Genomic DNA, 17,566 nt, shown 5'->3' on the forward strand with positions numbered 1-17,566 from the left:
GCAGTGCTGAGCTGACAGTTGGACTCAATCATAAGGGTCTTTTTCCAACCTTGATGATTCCATGGATACTTTAACTCAAGCTAGTCTGGTCTGATCCATTGAACAGAGATGCACCCCAACTCAAGCTGTACTACTCAACTGAGGATAAGTCATTAATCACAAGAGAACTTTAGCTTCCCATATGCATCATGATAACAGACAGTGGACGAGGGGAAGTGAGAATATTACATTCTTTTATTAGAAAGGAGGTAGGAAAAAAAAAAGGTGTAAGAAAATACCACTGCTTGAAACACAAAAACCTCCAACTTGCCCAAAGAGCACAGCATCAAAGACAAAATAACTCTCCAATTTCATGGAGCCATTTATCTCTACCTTTGACATCAAATGGAAAACAACTGAACTTGCAGGATCTAAGAACAACTGCTGCTTTCATTTCATTTTTCAATTAAACCATGCCTGCTCTATTTCACTCTTTGGTTGACTTGGTGACTCAGGTCAGGCTGCATCAGGCTCTCAAGGCAACATGATTCTTGCCACCACCACAAAAGCACACACCTTTATATTCTCCAGCGCTGAACCTCATTGTCTCCAACTGTAGGCTGTTTCCATGGCTTTCATCAGACCCATACACACCTCACTTATTAGTCACCACATCAGTGGCCCCCAAAAACACATCCATTTTGATTAATTGGTCTTTAGTTCTTTGAAACAGTTTTTCAAATGAACCATCATTTTCCCCTTTCCAAATATCACTCAAATAAGGGTGACTCATCAAATGCTAGCTTGCTCTGTTGTAAAGCTAAAATAAATGGCTTTAACCTAGACATACTTTGTTCTCAGCATGACTGGGCAAAAACCTGACAACACAATCTATTCCAGTGGCATCAACACTGAAGACGAGATCAACAACCCTGAGTACAAAGCCATCTGCCCCACCAAGGACAAGCATTCAAGATTACTCCCTCTTCCATACTGTCCATTCCCCAGATCAGACTAGATTGAGATAAACTGAAGGATTCAGCCTGAAGACTGTAGAATAGCTGCTCTCTCTACACCAAGTAGCCAAAAGCAAGAATGGGCCAGAAGACAATGCATGAAAAATAATAATATATATCTATATACAGCTGTACAGTATCTTCTACATGCTATGGCTTCAAACATTCACTGTGCTGCCAGGCAAAAGGTAAGAATCTGGCCAGGTTCAATACCAGTCTCTGCACATGCAAATGAATAGCACTTGCAAACTCAATACTTCAGGGACCCACACACAGACAGCAAAAAGGAAATTTTTCAGAAAGAACATCTCTCCATTACAAAAATAATAAAACAGCATCCCAAATTTATTTGGGAATATACACTCTGATGCACTTGAAATTTAAGTCAGAAGCATGTTTCAAAAATATGCTTTGAATCTTTACTCATCAGAGTCACTGGTGAAAGATAAATAATGCCTAGTGGGCCCCCAAGTTGAGGCATGTGACAAATTTCTACCTCACAGCTGATTTTGAATACTAACAACATTTAATAGCAGAAAAGGTTACTTGAAAGAAACTATTTTGCTGCATTTCTACAGCACAATTGTTAAATGCTGTATTGGAGGGTTGTTTTCCCCAGTACAAAAACATCCATAAGTCACTTAGCATTGACAATGACATCACACCTGGATAATCTTTAGGGAGCAACAAAGGCATGCATTTTTCAACAGTTTTCTTCTAAGAAAGTACTTTTGAGGTTCAGATAGGCCCAGGGAAATCTCTCTGGAAGCTGGACACATTTAACAGCACATTCCTAAATACTGAATGTGCATACATTAGCATTTCTGTAACAGTTTCTGTGAAGAATTCTCTCTGCTGTACATTAATGCAGTTATGTGGAAGTCAGAAGGAGCAATACAATAAAACTGCTGAAACTGCAGTTGCAGCTCTTTAAAAGCAAATATATAAGCAAACTGATTTTAACAAGAAAACTGCAAATGCTCTGATAATTCACTGTTGTCAGGTGAAGATTCCACTACACTCCCTCTAACAGAGAGCAAACAAATGGGTACAGCTGTCACTCATTGCACTGGAATTACCTGCTTCATCAAGTGCCAGTAAACAGTAACATCTCAGCAGTCAAAGGTCTGCTCCTCCTACAACATCCTGAGCTCATGCTCCCTCCTCTCCCAGAAAAATCAATATCATTTCAATCCCTGCTTCTTTCAAATGATTACAGGCTACCTGCTGTACTCTGCATTGTAACTACATGCACATACTAAATACTTACAGATGCAGCTGAATATCTGAAATCCTATTCAAAGAAAAAACAGTTTATAACTGGGCTAAGAAAAAAGCACATGAAATCAAACATTTTTCCTTTTTTTCTCCTGTTATTTCCCAGTCCTGAATAGGATTTGCACAGGAAACATTTAAACCAAGAGCATAAACAAAATCATGGGTGATAAAAAGATGGAAAACATTATTGGAAGTGACTGGTTAACACTGTAAGCCTACAGATAATAGCTGAATAGCTGAACTTGCTGAGATGCATTACTAGGTCAATATTTCTCATTTGGTTTAAGGCAACATGATGGATAGCCAAATGAGAGGCAATCTTACTTCAACATACTGAGTCAAGGAAGTATCCCTCTATAAAAGAGCAAAACATTTCAGCACTAGAAGACATTTCAACAAGGCATACATCTCTTCATACAAGTGCAGGTGCTGTTGGAAGCAGATGTGACCTTTATACAGGCTTTGAAATTCAGACATTTTCTACCAATTCCCTCAAGGCAAAATATGAAAATACTTAAACACAAAAAAAAAAAAAACAAAAAAAAAAAGAAAAAAGAAATCTTACGGCTTGAAATGCAGTAAGCCAGCCTGCAGTTGATCTTCCTGAACAGTTGCTTGTTGATTGGCCAAAGTATAAGTGTAAAGAGTTGAATGAAGTTAATGATCAGTCCTGACACTATAAATATGTAGCAGATCAGAAGGTGGCAAATGAATTGCGACTTCAGAAAGCCAACGATGTCCATGATTTGCTGAGAAAGCAAGAGGATACCTTCAGACACAAAATTCAGAAGACAACCTGCAAAACCAAACAGTATCAGCAGTTACAGAGTGCATTTATCTCTATAGACTGACTTAAAACAAACTTCATGCTTACACTTAAAGTTAAGTCTATTGTAGGAAAAACCTGATGCCAGTATTTGCAAAAGTTACAACATAAAGAGAATACTGTATTTGTGAACCAATTTACATTTGGCTTTGGAAACAAATTCTTAAATTTCAATCTTAACTCTGCAAAACCTGTGAACATATGGCTCCACTCCATGGACTACAATACTCTTCTATAAGGTTTTCATTGATAAAATATGAGCAAATATTTTGGTTTGAACTACATGACAGTTTTGATATGAACTTGTATTTTTATTTGAATTGTTTGTACTTCATGAGACATACACTGTCACCTCCGTAATCTTCAAGAACAGCTCCAAAGTAAATGCAAGCTTTAGAGCTTGGTTAGGAGATGTGCTTTTCTCTACAGACCATAGTCCCCAAACAAGAGGCAGCAGCCCCTTAATTCTAGCTTTATTGTCTTCTTCCCCTCTCATACTCAAATTACAGTTGATTTTGGCAAGAGAATAAAAGCTTGGCTATGCACAATACATGCAATTTGTTCAATAATTCCTTGACACTGATTCTGTCAGTTATAATCCATAAACCCAGAAATGAAACATCAATAACAGTACTAACCCGTGACCCAGAAGTGTTTGCAGAAAGGAATCAATTCTCATGTTACTTATGATATGTTTGTATAATTTTGGAAAGGTCCAGTCCAACCTTAGCAATTGAGCATTCAGAGGAAATGTCCTCTGCAAAGTATTCTGACCTATCAAATATTGCACTGACCTCCCCCCACCATCACTAGAATGAACACACATCTCTCAGTAAACACAACCCCCAGTAGTCTGAATACAGTTAGACAGGAGGTGCTTCTGCCATCCTGCTCCACTCCTCCACTGCTTCCCCCTCTGAGGCATGGAAGAGTTTTCCCAGGGAGGAAGCCCTGAGACAGTATTTCTGAATGTGCCGGTCACATGCAATAACAAAACAGCAAATGTCAGCAGCCTAGGGAATTAACTGATGAAAAAAATCTTTATGCCTATCCTTTTAGTTTATATGAGACCCCATTATGTGAGGCACTGAGTCTAGATCAGTGACCTGAAACATTTCTGTTACTGCCCTTTGCTGACTCTGCTCGCCACATCAAAGAGCACACACAAGAATTGTTGCAGAGCCTTCGGAAGTTATTTAGCCAGATTTTCAACCACAAGGAAGATGAGGAAAAATTTAAGAAAGACAATCGGTATTGTTGCATAATTTATATACAGAGTTTATGGCAGTCCCAAGCCTATTATTAGCAGACAAAATGTGCCCTTCTGTTCCCTTTATCTTGCTGTACTATTCAGTACCACAGCTGACACCAGCTGTAGCTCAGAATGGTAGAACAGGCCTCTATTCATTGTAGTAACCACTGTCATGATACTCGCAAAAAGCTTCTCCAGCTTTAACAAACCCTCCTATTAAAGCTATGATTCTTAGGGTGGAAGACAATTTACTAGCTTGGGCTTTGACCAAAGGCTTTGTTGTTGAAAGCTAAGCAGAATGAGAAATGTTGTCTAGTAGGAACCACTGCTGTGTTTCTTCTCCAATCTGCCCAATGAACACTCAGAAGACAAAGCCAAACAATTAAAAAGAAAAAGGCAGCAACTTTCTTTCAAACAGTCAGAACAGAAGCAACCAGCTACCTGCAAGTGGATGGTTTCAAAGACTCTACAGTGTCCAAAACCTTGATGACTGGGTTTATCCTACCGTCCTTGGCTAAAAATGATCAGAAAGTTTTTTTTTGTGCTGCTCTGGCTGTTTAATTCTATCCCACACAATCACACGTAGGTAATTCCCACAGATCAGTAAGCCATGGGATAAAGCATAAAAACAGCAGCCACAAATAAAGACCAGAGCACTGCTTACTTAGTGAAGACCTGAAAACTCACTATTTGATATAATCAACATAAATCTACCTTAGAAAGCAGATGACAGATAGACTTAGTAGCAAAAAAAATTAGTCTTTTTGTCCTCCAATTAATCCAGCAATTTTTTGTTACCTTTTTTTATAACAGATGCCAAACTTTATTAAAATGTTACATTTATGTGAATCATTCACTTCCTGCTGTCTTTAAAATAAAACTTCACAGAAATAAAATAAACAAATACGAGATAACCCTGATAAAACATAATTATTGCATTACAATTTTGTTAAGCCACAATGGAATGTCTGAAAGTAATTAATTCCTCACTTTGCTACTTTAGCCATCAAATTTCAATTTGGTGAAGCTTCAGAGAGCTGTTTTAAGGCAAACTAAATCTACTTAAGCAGTACCATCCAAAGGCATCTAACCTAACTTGCTTGCAAAAAGAACAAGAAATGAGAGACATTGATTAAATTATTTTGCTCCAAAAAGTGGAACTACACAGAGAAATTTTCTCTTTTGACTACCTATAAAATATGCAACCTAAACATTGTATATGGAATGGTAGCTAAGTTTCTGTTTCTCAGACATAAACTCATAAGATTTTTTTTTTCTGTTTTCATTACCCAAACTCCAAGAATGCAATTTATTCTTGGTACAAGTAACAAAAAAATCAGTTCTGATCTTATGAATGAAGTCTAGAAACATGCATTTAAGACTCCACAGGAATACCTTACACATTGTCTAATAGTCCTCCTGGGTAACATCAACATAACACCAGTTTAAGTGATAAAAGAGTCAGGTCTTTAATTCTTAATCCATGATGCTGGTTTAATAAATTAGTGATTTCCTTATAGATACTGACTGAAAATTACAGCAGTCTTTTAAAAACAAAAGGGCCAATCAATGCATTTTCTCAGAAGCTATTAAGATCAGAATGCTGCCAAGAAGCTCTCTTCTATCAAACACCCCTTTAAGTTAATTAGGAGAAAATGGCTAGCTAGAGCATCTAACCCAGACAGAGACATTCTTTATAACACTTTTCCTTTGGACACAGAACAGAAGACTCAAACCTCAAATGTCTGTTTAGGGACCAAGTCAGCAAGCATCTATTCATGTGACTAAGAGGTCACATGTTCAGGTTTAAAAGCAAATTACATGACTATTCATTCTAACTCTTTTCCCTCCAATTCCCAATCTTCAGCAAGATCCACTGTGTTTTCTACTTCAACTACTCTCAGCATTTCCTTCTGCTTAGACTAACTGACCAGGAGGTCACAGAAGTGATATGCCTCATGAAGAACTCTATGCCAGCAGAGGCTGCTGCCAATGAACAGCTCTATTTCATACTTCCAAGGCAGTAAGTATTTTGAGACTACAACTAGAGATTTCACAAAAAACTCACAACTGTTTGCACTTTTAGAGAAAGCACACAAATGAAGCAAAGAAGTGCCAACCCCTGTTTCCAAAGTTCATGTAGTATATAGAGTTAATGGAGTGTGGAAAGCAACATGGTATGTATCTGACAGCATCTAGATTGAGCTGGTATCACCCACTTAGAAAGAAAGGCAAGTCAGCACTATATCTTTTTTTCTTCAGTACATATTTCAAGCTTTCATGAAAGTTTTCACTTTTATCTAGTCTTTGATTCAGTGTTCAAATGCTTTGTTGCAAGTTAAAAACAACCAACCGGATGATGATGCCTATTCTTGCATTTTGTCATCTAAACCAGATTCTTGGATGGAAGAGTTACAAAGACTATTATGAAAATATGCTCAGGTCAGATTAAGCAGTTTCAGTTTAGTGCCTTTTAAGTCAGTATCAGTTGCCACCAAAAGCCCTGTATTTGGCACTGGTGAGGCCACAATTGAGTACTGCATTACTTGCTTCTGAGCCCTCACTACAAGGACACTGAGCTGGAGCACGTCCAGAGAAGGGCAACAGAGCTGGTGAAGGGTCAGGAGCCTAAGTCCTGTGAGGAGTGGCTGAGGGAGCTGGAGGCTTTTAGCCTGGAGAAAAGGAGACTCAGGAGTGACCTCATTGCTCTCTACAACTCACTAAAGGAGGTGCAGCCAGGTGGGGCCAGCCTCTTCTCCCAGGGAACCAGAGCCAGGACAGGAGGACACAGCCTTCAGCTGTGCCAGGGGAGGTTCAGGTTGGACACCAAGTGGAATTTCTTCACGGAAGGGTGATTAGACATTAGAATGGGCTGCCCAGAGAGGTGGTGGAGTCACTCACCTTGGAGGTGTTTAAAGGAAAGACTGGATCTGTCTCTCAGTGCCACGGTCTGGTTGACATGGTGGTGCTCTGTCCCAGACTGGACTCGATCTCTGAGGTCTTTTCCAACCTCACTGATTCTGTGAAAAGAGCACAGATTGCAGCACTGCATATACATCAGAGTATATTTTAACAGTGCTGCTGTACATGAAATACATAAGCAAAACAAGTCACAGGAAGCCCCTGTGCTTTTCTCTTTTGGTCAGGGAGCACCAAGCTAGCAAAAGTGAGGTTGCATCCAGGTCTGTATTCATCTGCAAGGAGACTGTGTCTGTACACGCCACACCAAAAAACCCCAAATCTGGAGGAAGAATTATCTATTTGCCTCATGCTTAATTATGTTTTGAATCACTTTCCACCTCCCCCTAGAGCATTTTTTCCACTGCCTTTCTTTGTTATCAGCAGATGATAAATAATATTAAACTTCCCCAAGTAAAGTCTGTTTTGACCATGATGGTAACTGGTGAATGACCCCCTGTCCTTACCTCAACACACAAACTTTTTGGTCCTATTTTCTTCCCTTGTCCTGCTGAGGAAGGGGAGTAAGGGAACAGTTTGATGCAAACCAAGTCAGCCAAGGTCAACCCACCACAATTTCTCCAAAAATTCCCAAACTGGGGAATAATTTGAGCATATCTTAAGATGCTTCCCTAAAGTTAAGAGAATTTAGGAATGCTTTTAGATTTTTAGAAGGAGTCCAGCATTACTGAGCTACACATTGTTACAATGGAGAGATCAGTCAGTCTGGCTGCTTCAAAAGCTGAAGAATGCATACCATCTACCAGCAAGATCTAGAATTTCAAATTTATATACTTGCTATAAAACTGACTTACTGTTTATCTTCTAGTGAGCAGAGAGATCATTTGCATAACAGAGTGTCAACTGAAGAAATAGAAGTATTAATCTGGGAGTTTTCAAATGGTTATTGCAGCATTGTAGTGCAATGGTTTCCCCTTTTCCTTTTTAAATTTTCTTCCTGCTGTGATCTAATGTAGGGAAAACAGCTACACAAACTCTGCATGCCTACCAGGACACAAGTCCTCTGTGTACACATACCTTACTTGCAAAAGGCACAGCAGAGCTCCTGTTGGACTCAATGTTTATACAGCAAGGTGAGGAGGATGACAGCAGCTCCAGAGAGGCATGCATAGTCTGGGAAGGAGAGGGAAAGATGGGGAGCAACTGCCCAAGTTCTAGTGAAAAGCAGTTCAGTCTTGCTCCTTTTTCCAGAAGCATGAAATATTCAGGGAGAAGGGAAATGAACTTAAACACATACCAATACAAAACTCCTTGGAGATGCAACATTTAGAGACTGCAGCGCTTGACGCTGAGAGGAGGTATTTATTTGGAAAGAATAAATCCCTTGAAGTTAAGCACTTCTGTTCCAAGCTTCTAAAGAGATCCTCAAAAAATACGTGAGGGTGAAGTATATCAGTTATCTCGGGTGCAGAACGTGAAGTTCACAAAAATAGCACTGGAAGGCAAGTTGCTTCTTTCCAAAATGCCAAGTGCTGCTGTTCAGCTGTTTCCCACACAGATTTCTGTACTTTAATACACTCATATATATATATATACACATATAAATATATACGAAGCACAATTATCTGCAATTTGCTTGGAAAAAATAAAGAGTTGCATTAAGATACTCAAGATGTAGATGAGTTTATTGGAGTTCAGTCCGAGAATTCAGTCCTGGGGACCAGTGAGTCCAGTCCCTCTATTTCCTTTCTTGCTTCATTACTTTAACTGGGTCCATTAATCTAACAAGTCACTTGCACAGATTACAAGGGCAGCACCACACAAAAGTAAAACTTAGGGACTAAGCAAGACAGCAGGACTAAATAGTAAAAAAATGAGAAGAAAGTGTACTAAGAATCTAAGCAGGATGTGGGCTATGCTGTCACACTAACAAATCAACCTGGATATTTCCTCAAAAATGATTGAGGTGAATAACCACAAAGGGTGTATGACATGCAACTACATCCCATGCTCACAGACAATTTAATATTTGTTTTCATGGACAACATTAAGTGGTTAATCAAAGGTAACCAGACCCACATGTTACTGTCATCTGGCACTCTATAAAAAACAACCTCCCTACAAACATGCTCGCACAAAGTCGCTACAATCACTTATGGCATTCTGCAAAAGTGCAGGTGGTTTGTTAAATTATTGATTCTGAATGTTTGCAACAAACAAAGCCTTAGCAAATATAAACACACCTATGTATGTCCGTAAGCAGAGATGCTTTTGCATTTATGATATATGAAATTTTGAAATTTTGTACAGAACAGTCACGGACAAATTGGGGCAACTGTTCATTTGAAGTACAGAGATCAGAGTCGGTCTAGTTAGGGCACTGATCCTCAATGCACAGCCTAAGAAAAATCTCTCAAGGGTGAGATCCACACCATCAGTACTTACACAGGAAATGAACACATTAAAAACTACAGAGGCAGCAGGGGCAGTACAGCAGGATGCTGCCACGTGCCTTGTAATACTTGTCCAGCATCAAGGGCACACTGATCACCTCTACACTGGGCATTTCAGGAACAGATCCAACATAAGAGTAGCTACTGAGTTCTTCAGTGGTTGTTAGAAAAACATTTCTTTTAAAAGAGCCCAAATAAAGGGGGGTATGGAATAAGGCCGACAAAGGACTATTCAAGAGTTGGTAAAAACCAGGGCTGCTTTTTAAAATTGTGCTGGGAGTCCAAACATTCCCTTGATAAGAGATAAGCTTTAGAAAGAAGGCCACTCCTATGAAGGCTCATAGCTTATGCCACTGATTGCCCTCACCTTGTTTTAAGAACTATAAATTATATTCACAGCAACACAAAGAGCCAGAACAAGGTACAGGAACTGCTTATACAGTCTCAGCAGACAAAATACTTCCCCTGAATCCAAACCACATTTACATGTGAGGCAACACAGAAACATGGATCACATTTACTTCAAAGCTTCAAATATTTAATCCTCCTGTTCTTACCCACAATGAGTTGCAAAGTTAGATTATAAAAGTATCGCCTCCCAACTCCAATCCTGCAACAGACAAATACACCTCTAACATATAAGCAGTTGTATCCAGGCAGAAGAGTTTCATATCCTCTAAGCAGACTTATTAACACGAGCACATCCATTTCTCTATGCAAGATAAAATCCTTCATGTATGTAGGATTAGAAAGCAGTTATGGATTTTGTCCATTTTTCGCCTGTACTTATCCATCTCATTTGACAGAAAAAGCTACAGCCATTGAGAAGACACTAGTGAAATAAACCTAGAAAGATCCCTGTTGCTGCTCCCCTCTTACGTCCCATGGTAGAGAGCTTGTGAAAGTTACACAGTAAATCCACAGAACAGCCAACAGCAGAACCACAACCTGCCACTTCCCCAGACTCCAGCTTTCAACACAAAATGGTACTTTTCATACTCCTTTGCCTTCTTGCCCACCCTCACATCTGCCTTGCAACACCTTTGCAAAGGTCACACACAGGGAGCAGACATGGAATGGACACATCCCACAAGGACCTTCAGCAGAAGCAGATGCTGCCATAGGTATAACTGCGCCTGTACAACCCAGAATGTATGTGCTGATCTAATGCACTCTGCTTTCACTTCCTTTCTCCATTCCTCAAGAAATCCAAGTCAAGTATTCAGCAGCTTGGATGGTTCTGTACCATAAACTGCAAGTTTACAACTTTAGCACCAAGCGGGCACTATTACGTGTGTGTGCACACAAATACAAGTCTTCCCTATTATTCTGACCCTTAGAAGGAATTAAAGACATTGATAGATGCTACAAAGACATCAACTGGAAGATAAAAATCATCAGCACTGGGAAAAGGGTAACTTTCTTTCCTCACTTCCATAGAAAGATTTCTTTATATTTTCTGATATTGTGATTTACATTTTAGTAATTTTGGGTAATGTCTTTAAGCCTTTTTCTAGGAGTCTAATTCCTAACTTGTGTGGCTTTGTTGTTTTGTTTATTTAAAAAAAACCAGAAAGTGCAACTACAGTATAACACAGAATTTGTGGCAGCAAAATCTTAAAAATTGTGGCAGAGATTGGGCATAAGTCCCTGAGCTGAGAAATACATCACGGTGACAGCACTGCTGGTTTCAAGTGCGACTTCCACCACTGAGCTGTGTGCCATAACAAATTTTCTACTGTCCCCAAAACCCCAGTGTGACAACTTCAAACGTGGTGCCTCTCTCTGAGCAGCTGTATGGCCCCTGCTGGAGACAGCCATGCTCTCCTGCCTGCCAGGCCTGAGCCCTGCTGCCACAGATGCAACAGGTACATGGCACAGACCCCATTCTTTGCGCTTCCAAGTCACACAGTATGAGCCAACACCACTGACCTTCTCCAGGAGGGAATCCAAAAGCTTCCAGTACAAATCACAAGACATTGTTAACTGTGCTGGAAACAAGAAGTGCCATTATCTGATTACAGCTCCAAGTGAGCTGTTAGGTTTTTGTACCTTCTGTGACAGGAGACAGTCTCCTTCAGCTAAGCCATTTGCATATTTTTAATTAATATGAAACAACATTAGTATGCTCTTTGAATACTAAGGAAACATTACACAGAAAAAGATTCACAACTCCTTTTTTTAACCTTTAAGTATTGATTTAATTTGTCTGTCTTCTATCATATGATGCTGAAGAGTATAAAGTAGCTGAATCTCTCCTTTACGAAAATCACATCCCAAAACTGGAAATGACAGTACAAACAAAAGATGTAGCCACACCAAGACAGAGATACACAGGATATTAGTCCTTATTCATTAAATGCTGTTTAATGATTCTTTTTGTAAAAAATAGTTTAACTGAAGAATGAAGCTTCCAGATTTATTATTCAAATAAAACCAACTCCTGCCCCGAAGACCTAACAGCCAATACTTAAAACATCTTATAGCTGAGATGTGGGTGGCATGGTTCCAAAAAATAAGGTGCCAGCTTCAGTGAAAGGCTCAGATGTACCGACACAGGAAACAACCAGACATCCAGATGCCAGGTAAAAACCCAAATAAACATGGTGACAGCTTTACCCACATATCAGCAGCCACATTCTACATCAGTTTTCGCTCATCTCTGCCTCAGGAGTGTTCAGAACTATTTTGCCACAGCATGAACTAGGAATACTTTCAACCTCCTCATTCTGCCTGACCATCAGTCCCCTAACAGCCTGATTTAATTTGAGAACTTCAGAGAATAAAAGCCTTTATCACGGGCACCAGTAATAAAGGGAGGTTTCAGTTTGGATCTGATTCAAAATCTGTTGAAGCCAGAAGAAATCTCTCAACAAGCTTAAATTGTCTCTGTTGTTTAGCAAACATTATGACTCCAAAACAGCTAAATGTGATGTAACTAATAAATGATCCTGGATTCTCAGCTCCTACAGCCAGGGCTAGTCAAAACCACCTTAAGCATCCAGCAAGATCATTCAGAGACAATGTGTGATCTGACTGCAATTACTTTACTGGATGGCAAGTGTGTGGATGTTAACAGCTTCTAAACATGCAGCTAGAAATCCAGGAACATTTTTATAAATTTTGCACTCAACTAAGCATTATATACATCAACACCTACCTGGATTTTCTACAACATCACTGAATAACTGCATGTACCCAGGTCCTTTTAAAAGCCTGGCTTTGAGCATTTCTCCTGCTTACTTTAAGTATTTTGAGATACTTTTACAAGGCTTGAATACAAAATGAAGCTTTTTTCTGTCTTTTTGGGTGAAATGCAGTATTTATGCACACACCCAGACGCACAAGCATGTAAAAAACATGCAGTGAGACAGAATCACAGAATTAACTCCTGAGGAATCACCTGTGACTCGAAGGGGGGAACCTCATAAATTATTCAAGAGCAATTGTAGTCTGCTTGCAGGCAGAATGCTTCCAGACCTTCTGGAAGTGCAAAGCAGTATCTGCAGTAATACTATTTTCCAAAATGCTCAAAAACATGGTAAGAAGCAGCAAACTACAATGTGTGAAGACAGTGAGAGAAGCAGGACACAGTTTAACTTTCACAAAGTAGCTGTCACTTGAAATCATGTGCCATTTCCACATATTGACTCCCCACAAATATATTTCTTTCCCTGTCTTTAACAGTAGGTGTTGAGTCTTATCCTTTATCCAACAGATGAAAAAACCTGCATTATCTGCCAACTGAACCAGCATGGACAAACCTTTACATCCACCTGGATCCTGCTGAGAAGCCATGACTGAAATTTAAGTTTGTTGGTACAATTAAAAGGAAATCTAGTGCACATCAGAGGTTTTTCAGATATTAACAGTCCTGCATGCAACTGAAATCAGCGTGCTTGTCTTTGCCTGCAACTCCTAACCTTCTGGGAAGTAAACCCTCTCTCAGTGACCTCTATCTCTGACTCCTTTCCAGCCTAAGACTGGTTAATTACCTTTCCCTGTTCCTGTTATTTATGCTACAGTAGAAACCTCAAGCTGGGTCAGCCTTTTTGCAAGAAGCAGAAAATTATTTCAGTGTAAAGCTCTTTGTGGCAGAACATAACACGACAGACAGAAGGGCAGAAAGTCAAAACAGTGGCCCAAGAAGTAAAAAGGCTTTAAGTCCAAGGTCAAGAACAGACCATTAGCAGGACCAAAACCCAGCATCTCCTGGTGGGCCCACTACAGTTGCTACACTGCTCTGCTCAGTTCCTAACACATAGCTTACGTGCCTTTTCAGCAAATCCACTCCAGCTATCACACTTTTCTCACATTATCAAAGAGGGGTCTTTGCAGCATCTTCATCCTTGCTACAACACACAGTCACTCTCATTCATTTTCATTTCATCCTTCTCTGACCTTCCCTTGGACCCTATCTCCTTTCTAGTTCGAGGCACTGGAGGAAGACAGGGGAAAGCATGAAAATGAAGTGAGTCAGCATTTCTGAGCAGCACATGAGCATTAGTCAGAGCTGATCAGGGTACTCACCACAGTCAGATGTTAATTAGCCCAAGACCACCAAACAGACTGGTGACCAAACTTTCCCAAACAGCTCAAAATGAATCACTGGGCAAGGCCACCCCACAGACAAAGCACTTCAGGGAAAAAACACACTCTCAGCTGCCACAGCCAGTGCTGAAAGGCATCGAAGCACACAGGGTACTGTTCTGTCACATTTCTACTCCCCTTACAAAATGCCCACTGCATTCAGTACAGCTGAAGCAAACACACCTGATGAGGCAGTTGCCTTGACTGGTATAATGTTCTCCCTAAGAGGCAAGGCCCACAGCTGCAAATGCTTTTCCTGAGTAAAGTACATTTACAGAGCCTCACTATGCACTGCTGCCCTCCTGTTCCCTTATCAGGACACACTGACGAGTGTGTCACAGACAGCAGTACTAGTGATGATATCAGTTGGGGAAATAGTGTTCCATATCATGCAGTGGCAATTTGAATTCTTAAAATTTAAGACTAAATTACTAATACAGAGTCTAAGGGCCACAAGTGCTCGTTTGCAACACAAGAATAGTACCTTGCTACTCTCAGCGCAGCTGTGACAGTGTCTTCCTGCAAAAAGAGATTTGAAGGGGTATTGTTCCCAGTCTTCACCTTCCAGCAGTAAAATCAAGGGTACACAACAGAAAAAACAATCCACCCCTTTCAGCAGGGCAGAGTACAGCTGTAGGATTCTCATCCATCATCTGCAAGAGACCCTTTCTCCTACAGAACTCCTGTCTGTTATGGTACAGTAAGTCCATTAGACTGGGAGTGATGTACAACCACGACTCCAGGAGAGCACGCCTCACTCGAGGGAGATGAACACTGCTTCAGCACCTCTGCATTTGTGCTGGACAGAGCAAGACTTACTGTAAAAACAACCTCCCACCAAAACGACACCTACTGAGCTTCAAGAAACACAGTTAATTACTGTACTCTGGGCACAGCATTCTCTGTTCTGTGACTCTGAGCAACTGCTAACCTCTCTGTACAATTTCTCCACTCCTAAAATACGTTACTTCCACCTTGTTGTGTGGCACTTACTAAAATCTGTTACAGTGCTTGCCAACAACACAGCTAAACTTTACTTAAGAGCAACTTTTATCCATAAGCAGCTTGCAATATGTTCTTTCTTCTCTGCAGGCTTCCCAATATATTCTTCCACATGAAACCTGGCCCTGTCATCCATAAAACACAGTTAAAGTTTCATTTTTCAATACAGCTTATTCAGGCATTGTTAATGCAAAACATTAACAGGGAAGAGGAAAGCTACACGTAATATTTACACAAATTTCTAAAGTGAGTAAATATGTGTTTCAATCCATTGTGTTTGGAAAACCACAGTATTGTACCAGATACAACCAGCTAGAGAAAGAAAATGACAGCAAACATTTAGAGCACATCAACTATTCTACTGATCCATGCAGTCTTTACACCGAAGTAGCCCTGGCATATATAAACAGACTTCTGTATGTCTACACCAATCTTATCCTTCACATGAGGAGTTAGAGAAAACAAAAGGCCGCAAATTTCAGCTTAAGTTGTTTCTCAACAGTTTCTCTACTCCAGCAATTTTTAATTCTTTTGCTACTCACTCTAGTGTGAAGCCATTATCAGTACAAGCTGAGGCTACAATCGCCTGGTACAACAACTTCCTGGGCCAGAGGCATCATTGTTTTTAAATATATGCTTAGGGTTTTTTGTTTGAGAGTTTCTGGCATCCTTCTACCTCATTGTAAAGCATTCCCAGTTTTCATGTAGCAACAAGGCTGTTCTCTCCCACACAAGCACCTGCATAAGGTACATCATTCTTAGATGTCTGCACAGGGACTTAAACCACTACTTTTAGAGATGTGTAACAAAGATAAGGACCAGAAGTCTTGGTGTGACATTGTTGAAAAAGACTCTTTCGTGGGTTGTCTTTTCAGTCATTCGAATGAGGGCTCACTTGTTGAAATAAATGCTAAAAAGCATTACTTGTTATTTAAATAACGTTCACCACACGGTATCAGCCGACACACCTTAACTCAGTTCGCGGCCATTATTTAATTCCGCTTAAACATCTTTAGGAACAGACGCCGATAGGTGAAAGGCAGAGCTCCTACAACACGTGAGCACGGCACCGGGGAGGCACACTGCCCCTCTCCCCGCCTCAGCTCACGGACTCCCGCCTCGACCGACCCGGGCCCGCCCGCTCCGGACCCCGCCGCGCCCGCTCGCTGTGGAGCGGCGCCTTCGGGGCGATGGCACCGGCCCGTTCCCGGGGCAACCGCACCGCCCGCCCCGTGCCCGGCCACCGCCAGCCGCGCCGGGCGGCCAGCCCCGAAGGGCAAGTGGAAGGGGCGGCACGCCGGCCCGGCGCGGCAGAGGGGGCTCGGCGGGGCTGGGCCGCCGTAGCTCCGCCGTTTCCACGGAAACCCGGGCGCGGGCAGAGCTCGCCACACAAAGGGGGCCCGCAGGCGGCAGGAAAATTCTCGGCGGCCACGGGAGAAACGGCGCGGGTCCGGGCGGCTGGGGAGACCCAGCCCGGCGGCAACTAAATCAGGGAACTTGTACGCGCAGCCCACCGCCCGCCTCTCCCGCCCGCCCCGCCGGCGGCTGCCGGGGCGCGGCAGCGCCAGGGAGGGGCTGGGTCGGGGCTGGTTTGTCCGCCCGGGGCAGCGAAGCCGGGCGGAGAAGAGAGGGTGGCCCCACACCTGCGGAGCGCGGAGGGCGCCAGGGGGAGAGCACGTACCTGGCGCCGGCGGGCTTGGGCACGCGTGCCGCGCTGGGGCGCCGGGAGCGGGCGGCGGCCGAGCCGCACCGGCTGCCACTACTTTGCACGCGGCGGGAGCAGGCGGGCGGCTCGGGCGGGGCCGCCAGGCTCCACCCGCCGGGCGGCTCCACTCCGGGAACGGGGCCCCCCTCGCCTTCCCTTCCCGCCGTCATCATGTCACTTCCTCCGGGGGCGGTGGGAAGGGGCGACCCCTCCCCGCACCGGCCTCGCCCAACCTTCGGGGCGCTGCCGGAGTAGAGCAAGAGAGCTCCCGGTGCCGCGGCGCGGCTGAGGAAGGGCCGCGGGCTCCGAGGAGGGAGAGGGAGCCGGGCAAGCGGCGGCCGGGGGAAGGGGCGCGGTGTAGCGCCGGTCCCCTCAGCGTTGCCGGCGCTGCTCGGAGCTGAGTGCTCGTCATCCCTTCCCGGGGTAAACGCGGGGTGATGCGCACCTGTGACTGTCTGACCCTTCAAGTAGAAACCCGGCAACAAAAAGGAGCTCCACGGCCTGGATGCTGTGGAAAAAGATAAATGCCGTGGCAGCCATCCAAGC

The 17,566-nt window shown here is 42.5% G+C and overlaps 1 protein-coding gene across 1 annotated transcript in view; it reads right to left on the reverse strand.

Moving 5' to 3' along the window:
• The window catches only part of AGPAT4 (1-acylglycerol-3-phosphate O-acyltransferase 4), a 68,493-nt gene extending 51,439 nt beyond the window's left edge, over positions 1 to 17,054 (reverse strand). The window contains exons 1-3 of the mRNA XM_054280408.1: positions 16,997 to 17,054; positions 7,253 to 7,371; positions 2,839 to 3,069 (exon numbers count right to left, since the gene is read on the reverse strand). Of these exons, the coding sequence (XP_054136383.1) occupies positions 2,839 to 3,016 (178 nt within the window). The 5' untranslated portion in view covers positions 3,017 to 3,069; positions 7,253 to 7,371; positions 16,997 to 17,054. The remainder of the gene's footprint in view (positions 1 to 2,838; positions 3,070 to 7,252; positions 7,372 to 16,996) is intronic.
• Positions 17,055 to 17,566: the final 512 nt, after the last annotated feature.

Source organism: Melozone crissalis, unplaced genomic scaffold, assembly GCF_028551555.1.
Source record: "Melozone crissalis strain CALT ecotype California unplaced genomic scaffold, PUWL_Pcris_2 ptg000027l_1, whole genome shotgun sequence".
Lineage (NCBI taxonomy): Eukaryota > Metazoa > Chordata > Aves > Passeriformes > Passerellidae > Melozone > Melozone crissalis.